Source organism: Cornus florida, unplaced genomic scaffold (genome assembly GCF_030987335.1).
Source record: "Cornus florida cultivar Cherokee Brave unplaced genomic scaffold, ASM3098733v1 CherokeeBrave_3.0.0_Hap2_Chr10, whole genome shotgun sequence".
Lineage (NCBI taxonomy): Eukaryota > Viridiplantae > Streptophyta > Magnoliopsida > Cornales > Cornaceae > Cornus > Cornus florida.
Window position 1 is genome coordinate 89,475,557 of NW_026775580.1, and position 9,152 is coordinate 89,484,708.

The window sequence follows — 9,152 nt, forward strand, 5'->3', positions numbered from 1 at the left end:
ATATATATATATATATATATATATATATATATATATATTTCCTGTTCAACTATTTAAACTTGTTTGAAATTTTCTTACCAGCAAATGGGTCTTTTTTGTTATATTTACAAAAAAATTATTGCTAGATAATTATTCTGGGTTTGTATATAAAAAGCTTTCTTTACATATATCTGTGCCTGTCAATAATTATTTTGAATACAGTTCTCTGGTGAGCTTCAAGCGTGTCTACATAATAACATAGCAAAAGATGAGCAACATAAAATAGAATAAATACAACTACAAGAGCAATATTGTGACAAAAGGAAAATAAAATTACAAATATATTATGAAGTAACATCCATGGTGTAAGCAAAACTGTAGAACAGGTATAGAGAAGTCAAACTCTTCAGTTCTTTTTTTTTTTTTTCTTGAAGTAAAATTAAAGAAAGTCGTTTAATGAGAAGCCAAAATGGAATATTTTATTTTTGCATTTAACAAATGAACAAAAGGATACATGTTCATATTCAATGGGGAATTGACAAACTTACCGCACTGGCTGCTGGTTGTAGTGGCTCTTCTCTTTCTTCTTTGCTGCAGCTAGCTTCGCACTCCTTGCAGCAGCCTCGCTAGCAGCAGCTCTGGCGGCACCATCCATCTCTTTGCTTGATTTTTTCTTCTTCATAGATGCTACTTTCTTTATCCGCTCTTTCACATCAACACCGGATGTATCGTCTGCTTTCTCAGTCCCATCACCGATTTCCTCTTTACCATTCCCAGCATCAGTGCCATCAGGCAGCTCCTGTGGTTGTTCTTTAGCCTCCTTCGAAGATTTATCCTTCTTTTTCTTCTTTTTTGAACTTTTGCTCCCCCCAGGGACAATTTCCTTGTCCAATTCTCCATTCAAATTCTGTTCCTTCTTCTCTTGAGAAACACCTGGATGTGCAACCAAAAATGACAAATGACAGAGATCCAATAAGGAAAGGTTAGCAACATTAAAAAACCTAATTGCTTCTGGTAACTTGGTGCAAATCACAAACCAAATGCATGAAAGTAAACCGAAGGCCCAATTATCTACAAATCAATGCCTAAGCTTTCTACTGCAGAACATAAACCAAAAAAGAAATAGTGATAAATAGGAAAGTAAACTAGGATGATAAATAGGAAAACAAACTAGGATGTTATGACTAGAAAAGGGGGAGAGCTGATTGCCTCCCCCTCTTTTTTCCTTTATGGGTTCATTTTATTCTACCTCATATCTGGAGATTGTGTTCTATCTTTTTATATATACGAGTGAGTGAGTGACTGACTTAAAACTTGGTCATTATTAAAGAGAAATATTCAAATAATGGGAGCTAAGAAAATAACCATGCATTTACACCGTGAGACAAAGCATGCTGAACATCCAAAGTTGGAGGGAGGGAAAAAAAAGATAGAAGAACTAAATCATTGACAGGCACATATATTATAATAAAGAGTGACTAAATTACCACAGGATTCATTTTGTTCACCAGCATCCAATTTGTCATATCCCAATTCAGCGAGAACTGCATCAAGTTCTGCAAGCTCCTTTTTCTTCAGTTCCTTCTTTGAAAGCTGCCTTTCTGAATCTTTAGTTGCTAAAGGAGCTTCAGCAGGCTTCTTCATCACCAGTTCTCTATCTACTGGTACCTCAGGTTCATGGTCTTGTTCTTCCTCATTATCATCATCAACTTCATCAAGACCTTCTTCATCTTCACTTTCACTTTCCTGGAATCCACAAGTTAGTAACTTTAATCATCTAAGGAAGACTGAATTATATTTATATTTTTTATTAAAACTGGTAAATAATGATTGCAGAATCTAATCAAAGGAGAAGGGGAACTTCAGAAAAATCTTAGCAATTGCACAAACTATCATTATGAGAAGGTAAGAGTCTAGTCCATCTCAATCATAAAAACCATTAAAACATATAAAGAGAACAAATGCCAAAAAAATTAGAAGCAGAAAATCATTCCAAGTGATTTACTACAAGAAGATGAAGAAACTAGGATTTGAACAACAATCAAGACATTCAAGAATATTTATCTTTTAACAGGAAAGAAGAAACCTTATTAAAAAAATATTACACGAAAAATACGAACTGAAATGTAAGGGAATGCTCAACTACAGATTCCAGTTGCAATGAGAAAAAAGAAACCCAAGCCAAGCCTAATAGATTCCAACAACCAACATCAATACCGCAAGGAAGGTGAAATGACCTCAAGAAGGTTCAAGATAGTTGGTTCCCTTGGATAAGGTGCTGGAATTTTTGTCTGCCAATCTAGGGATCCAAGAACTTTATAGATCACACCAACCCCACTCCACGCACCCCAGCCCAAGAGAAAGAGAGAGAGATAAGTAAAGCATACAACCACCTTCCACCATACACTAGGATGACCCATGTCTCCAAAGAAGGAATTTTTAAGGCCTTCCAAAAAGCTAGAATATCCACCTCCACAGTAGAGCCAAATCCAAAAGGTCTAAAGAAGGCAAGCATTGTATTTACTTCAGAAGTCTAATGGATCCCCATGCGAAGCTTTACCCAAAAATCCAAATGAGTATTCAAAAAAAGAAATCTGATTCCTCACTGATGTAAAGGCCCCCAAGCACAATAAGAGGCCTTGTCTTGCAAATGAGAAAATGACGCAGCAATTCAGTCACCCATGCTATTAATCAAAATCCATCTTTAATATTTATTTATTAACAGAGTCCTTAGAGACGTCAAGAAAAACCTGCCCTGCATTCCCCCTTTTGATGCTTGCATATCTGCAAAGATGTTGACTCTCCTCTCCATCCAAATAACCCAAACCACAGGCAAAGGGAACCCAGTGTCAAAGAAACTGAGTTCTCTTGCTTTTGCTTAAGCCTCTAAAGGAGATCATTAATAAAAAAAACCTCTCTCCAAGGGGGCCACCATAACAATCCTCCTTTTAACAAATTAATTTGTATAAAAGATCAACATATAAAAAGAGTCTCTCTTTTGGAAGAGTAACAGAGAATATTACAAAATACAAATAATATCCATACAACAACTAGAAAAGCACAACTTTTTATCTAATCCCTACTCAATCTAGTGGGTGCATCTAGATCTGGGCAACTAAGCTTGCATTTAGTGTTAGATTCTCACGACTATAATCAATTCATTGACAAAACCTAAATATTATGTTACTATTTATGATTGTGATTTATGTTGTCATCATTGCTTAACAATGTTGTTAAAATAAACATTTGGATGCCTCACAAAATTTGGCTATAAAGTCATCACATATTTGGTTAGATTTCATATACCCAAAGTTTTTAACAACACAAACTCGATTTTTTAAATATGTATGTATTTTCATTCCTTCCATCTTTACTTCAAAGGTACTGATTAGATGCCGATTTTCAAAACCATCCTTAACACAAACTCATTATTTTTCTTCCATAAAAATTCACCGAGCGTAGAATATGTATCTTGCTAAAATCTATGATTTTTAATTAGTATAAATTCTTTCAAATTTGGACAAGATATCCCTTGGAGAAATTTATGGGTCAACATATTTCCATCATCAATTCCTTCACCAAATATTAATCTAGTTTCGACTTTCAAATGTTGCTATCTTGCAAAACTTGGAGATTCTGCCAAGGCAGGCACAGAAGGTGCATATCAAGCATTTGGGACAAAGAAAGAAGGGAACTTCCCAGATGCTTGATATGCACCTTCTGTGCCTGCCTTGGCAGAATCTCCAAGTTTTGCATGTTCCCAAGTTCAGCAGGGCTACGACCAAGCCTATTCATTGGGAACTTGCATTTCCAGATCTCAACTTTATCATAATGTTGAATGATTTTTACCTTATCCTATGAATCATTTTTCCTAAAACATTGAATTTACCTAACAGATTTATAATCATGTACCAGATAACATTGGAAACGCATACTACATCTTATAACGGATAACTAAAATATCACCACCTTGCAGAAAGATCAGAGATCTATTAGTATTACTTTCTCGGTTCCCTTTCATCTTTATTTATTTATTTATTTTTTGTGTGTGGGTGGGGTCACACCATGTACTGATGCAGATGCATTTCCTCCAAATGATTTCCCAACAGCTAGATATGTAATCTCCAAACAGTGCATATCAATCCTTCGAGTGGATTTCTCACTCCCATTGAACAGTTACATGTGGTGTAAGATTTAAAGAGATTTTAGGCACATGAATCATACACACCCCACAGGTGACTCAGACAATTCTGAGTATCTCATACAAAGTTCATTCCGAAATGCTGAAATCTCAAAGTGATGCCCACAGCCAGGGGTGGAGCCAGAAATTAAATCCCGGTTAGAAAAAAAAAAAAAATAAATAAACAACAAATACATATTCTTCAAATCAAGAGGCAAAGAAGAAAAAATTATTGCAAAACAATATGTAGTAAAAGAAAGATAAATAGTTGACAAAAATTAGAAAAAGGAAAGAAAAATGAGAGAATTTCGAAAGGGTAAAAAAAAATTAGAGTTTGAATCAAAAAATTTCTTTAAGGTATTTATAGAGTAAAAGAGAGAGAGAAAAAAAAAAAAAACCTTAAAGAGATACTTCTAGAACATAAAAAATTTAGGGGGGGCATTTTATGAATTGTTTCATATATACAAGGAAAAAACATAAATTTAGTATATATATTATAGTAGGTGGGGCAAGGGCAGGGGGGCACGTGCACCCCCGGGCATTAACTGGCTCCGTCCCTGCCCACAGCTACAACAAAAAATGTGTGAAGCATTCAACCTTGGACACTACTGACATTAGGTTATAGCCAATACATTAATAAGTGAAAAAGATTAACTACTGAACTCATATCTAGTATGGATCGTACATGGCCGATAGTTGGAGTTGGCAACTCTCCCAGGTTCCCTCATCTGGGATCCTTGGGAAAGAGGATCAAGTGGGACTTGCGAACAGCTTGATTCATCGTCTCCCTTCAACCATTTGACCCATTAAACATCGAGTTACGGCTAAAGATACGAACCCGCCACGGTTGTCGCTACTTCCAATGGCCATGAACCAATAAGGATAAATTACTTGTTATGTCACAGAAAGAAGCATAATATTATAAGAAAAGAAATCATGCACACTTGACCACGTGACATTTTCTGAAATAGCCACTCTCACGCTCTAGCCACTGTCTACTCCAATAATCTAGGGTGCATTAACATACACAATCTTTATTCTGGTCCAACTAGATTCTAAGACTAAAAACTCCTCCTATCTTTTCTTCTAGATACGGGTGAAAGGAAAAAATGTACAAAATACCATTAAAGCAGCTCAAGCGAGACCTACTATATCCATGCGAATATGTTCCCTATCTCTATGAATTGGAAGGATATTACATTATTGCTCGTGAAAAGCAAATAGTTTTAAAGAGATGCATATGTGTAGGAAGAAAGAAGAATAAAAAATCGGCCAGTAGGATATTTTTAAATAATTTAAAATATCATGTATTTCAGATATAGGGACAATTCTAAAAGATTGGTTGCCAAACACAAATCTAAGACTGATAACATAAAAAAAGACCGAATATTAGGTTTGTACTGGGTCCACCCTCCCCACAGCCTCTCCCTTGGTGGGACTAACACTAGGTGATATCTTTAACTTATTTCAAATTTTAAAAGGAGTTTGCAGCAGGCAGTTCATTTGTGGAATAAGGATGTGACCCTAAAGACCAGGACCGGGTAGGGACGATACAGAGGACTTGAATGCCGTAAATAGGGCAGTTAACAAAGTCTAAGTTCAGTAGGAGACCTTCTTGGGAGGTCGGTCAGATGATGCCATTCACTTGAGAATTCCATTAGAGTTACTACTTTATTATAAGATTTGGTCATTGATTCTTACCAAAAAATTAAAATCAATTATCTTTAAATTACATCGGTGTTCTTCCCATTGTCCCATAATTTCTACCAATCCTAGGAACTCCAACTTCTGAAAGAGAACATTTAATGCATTTGTATTCAAGTTGGAAGTACAGGTATCAAACAGCAAATTCCCAATTCACCTTAATTAATGGATTCAGATTGAATTATTAAAAAGGTACAACACTAGGCAGTTTGGGTTATCAAAGAAGACAGCTACCATGAGACATCCAGAAAAAGGAAAGTCAGATGACTAATTAGGATGATCATTTGTGCAAATCCAATCTCTGTTTATTGCATTTAGAAACACTTTCAAGCTGTTCCTGTGGCATGGCATTTTGAAAGTTAACACTCCATGCTCTCAGCCTCATTCCATCTCCAGGCTATTAAGGTAATGAAAAGGAAGATTTACGTCAAACCAGTAATCTTAACACTAATTAGTTGTCATCTTCAACTGAAATTTTAAATTGACATGACACAAACACAATCTATGGACTGACAAGCTATACGACATCCTTCATGTCCTTTTTTCATTGCAACAGATGTGAAGAAATAAAAACCAATATTTGGCAAGTCCAAGGGGACCACAATCATAACTAACAAAACAGCATTGGAGAAGAATATTGTTAAGGTGAACAGAATATTTAATATCTAAAAGAATGGTAAAGGCCACTAAAATACTGAATAACCATTCACAATACAAGCAAAGTTTAAATGCATACCCTCAAAACACACACATTCATCGTAATGCATTTAATGAACATAGCAAAGCCGCAAAAAACATTAATAAATGAATATAGTAAAATGATTGTCCTCTAGAAGTTCAGTAAATTGCCAAACCAACACACGTTATTGAGAACAAACTTCCTCATTATCATGACTTATGATCTCATTGTAGTATTCAAACTCCAATCTGTTAGGAAACAAATTACTTGCACAAAATTACGGCACACTGCACTAACATTGTTGGATAAGAAGTTTCATAGAAAGAAACCAACAACTTCTTGTTTTTTCTGGATTCCTCATCATAGTCTTCATATTCCAATCAAATATACCATCCCACCCTCAAACAAAGCATGAACGAAACATGCAAGAAATAAACCAGGTAAAGGATCTACATATCCGAATAGCACAGAAGTATAAAAAAGCTACTATAGCATAAATAATAAGTACGGACCATATCAACACACAAGCATAAAAACATCCGAACAGCATATAATAGAGTGTTATTCAATGATAACATCACCAGGCGCTAAAAAATGATTATATAATCAGCAAACAAAAACTGGAATGCTAAACGAACAGGTTACTTAAATACACACCTCTACTGGAGTCAAGCGCTCCTCTTTCAGTGCCGGGTCAGCGGCACCGCTCCAAACGGATTGAGGCGGAGCTGTGGTGGCGTAGTAGTCATCATCATCCTCATCGTCTGCATCGGCCCACGATTTCACCGTCAGCGGTGCCGGAGCCCAGAAAACCTGCGGCTCCGGCTCCGGCTCCTTCTTCGAAGAGCTTTTGCTCTTGGACGAACCTTGCTCTTTGTCAGACTTCTTCTTCTTCTTAAACGATCCAAGGGCAGCAAACACGTTGGTACTGCTTATCACCAACGACTCGTCCTTTCTACTTCCACCTCCCACCATTTTCAACTCAATCTCACAGCCACCGTTGCTTAAAGCAAGCAAAACAGGACAGTTATATAATATATATATATATATATAGACACACTCAAAACTGTAAACGATTATAATTATAGAGAGATTGATGGAGATTACTAGATCAAAGCTCGACTCTATGAAATATCGAGAGGTACATCCAAGTAGAAAAGAGACAGACTATACTGAACGAAAAAGGAAATTTTGCTTCTTAGGGGAAAAAAAAGAAAAGGAAAAAGATTCGACGAGAAGTAGGGGTTTCAGATGGATCGGATTGACAAACAGTGAGAGCTTTTTCGGGAGAAAGAATACCGGATGATTTTCTGGGAAAATGAGAAAGAATAAAACAGATTGATAGGAAAAATCTACTCAGAAAAGAAAAATCTCAGAGAAAGTTCGGGAAAATCTCGGAGAAAATTAAGATTCGTCAAGGAAAGTACGACCAAATTAAGTGCGAAGAAACCGTTAGAAGTCGAATTTTCTCAGGAACATGAGGCGCATATAGTGTTGATGGGAAAATGAAGACAAACCAAATAGGTAGATCGAGAGAGGAAGTTAAAACCAATATAGACTTTGCACAAGGAAAAGAACACTGTAGATGATCGGACGTTTTAGGGTTTGGTTGAGCTGAGAGCCTAAGACGAAGGCGCTTACGTGTCACAGAGAGTCTTCTGGACTTATACACAGTTACACGTATGTATGTGTACGCATATTACACACACGTACACACACTCTTTACTAGTATGAGATAAGGGTAATATGGTGTTATATAACGTGGTTACTGGTTATTGCATTTGGTGTGACGAGGCGAAAAATGTGACCGCACCAAGCAAATCATCACGGAAAGCGTTACTTCTTGAGTGATGCTAGGCGTTCGATTGTTGACTATTTAGCATAGAAAATGGCTTGATGATGGGTTATAGGAGAAAGGAGCTGTTGGGCCTCAGACTCTGGGCTCACAGTTTTTCTCACGTGTGTAATGTGCAGAGGTATAAGGACACAAGAAGACACTGAGCCAAAATGAAAGCCCAGTTTTATGATGTACCATCGTGGCCCAAACCTTTCCTTGTTCCCTGTACAAAATCCTCTCCCGTTGCCGTCCCACGTATGACCCAATCGTTTTTGGTACAATTGTAATATAAAATAAACTATAGGAGTAAAATAATAATTAAATAGTATAAACTTGCTATCCCGCCCCGTAAACAAGTGAGTTTTCAATTATAACTCTTATTTTCATTCCAAAATTATTTAATCATCACTATAAATGCTTTAATCGCGATAACTACACAACGTACAAAGTGTTTTGCCATTCCCGAAAAATCCACATTTATCTATGTATTAAGTGAAATCCAAACAGCAAAATTATAGAGAAGACGACCCACACACATTAATGATATATATATATACACACACACACATACATGTCCAAAATGAATAATGTATAGTTGAAACATGAACAATCATCACTAGAAACAGAGGCAGAACAATTTTATTAGTAAGTTATAGCATACATAGCTAGCTAACTAGCTTAGAAATCAATACTAATTGTTAACACCTAAAATATAATTCGAAGCAATCATGCCACGTGGTCAGGAATCATGAAGTCTGAACTTTGGGTCGACC

General features: G+C 36.3%; 1 protein-coding gene across 2 annotated transcripts; it reads right to left on the reverse strand.

Moving 5' to 3' along the window:
* Window positions 1–248: 248 nt before the first annotated feature.
* Window positions 249–8,268, reverse strand: LOC132279998 (uncharacterized). 2 transcript variants are annotated; one of them, XM_059782091.1, is made up of 4 exons: window positions 7,650–8,268; window positions 7,200–7,545; window positions 1,467–1,725; window positions 249–912 (listed from the first exon to the last, which is right to left on the reverse strand). In XM_059782091.1, exons 2-4 carry the CDS (start codon window positions 7,515–7,517, stop codon window positions 524–526), a joined length of 966 nt encoding a protein of 321 aa, XP_059638074.1. In that variant the 5' UTR covers window positions 7,518–7,545; window positions 7,650–8,268; the 3' UTR covers window positions 249–523. The 2 variants fall into 2 exon arrangements, with proteins under 2 accessions (XP_059638074.1, XP_059638072.1); XM_059782089.1 differs by having other exon boundaries at window positions 7,200–8,268.
* Between the last annotated feature and the right edge of the window lie 884 nt (window positions 8,269–9,152).

Bases quoted from the DNA above. Each gene is read 5' to 3' on its own strand.
- LOC132279998 (XM_059782091.1), bottom strand. From the start codon at position 7,517: ATGGTGGGAGGTGGAAGTAGAAAGGACGAGTCGTTGGTGATAAGCAGT. The intron at 1,726-7,199 runs GTGTGTATTTAA...TGTGGATTCCAG, and splicing joins AGCGCTTGACTCCAGTAGAG to GAAAGTGAAAGTGAAGATGA. The intron at 913-1,466 runs GTAATTTAGTCA...TTGCACATCCAG, and splicing joins TGAACAAAATGAATCCTGTG to GTGTTTCTCAAGAGAAGAAG.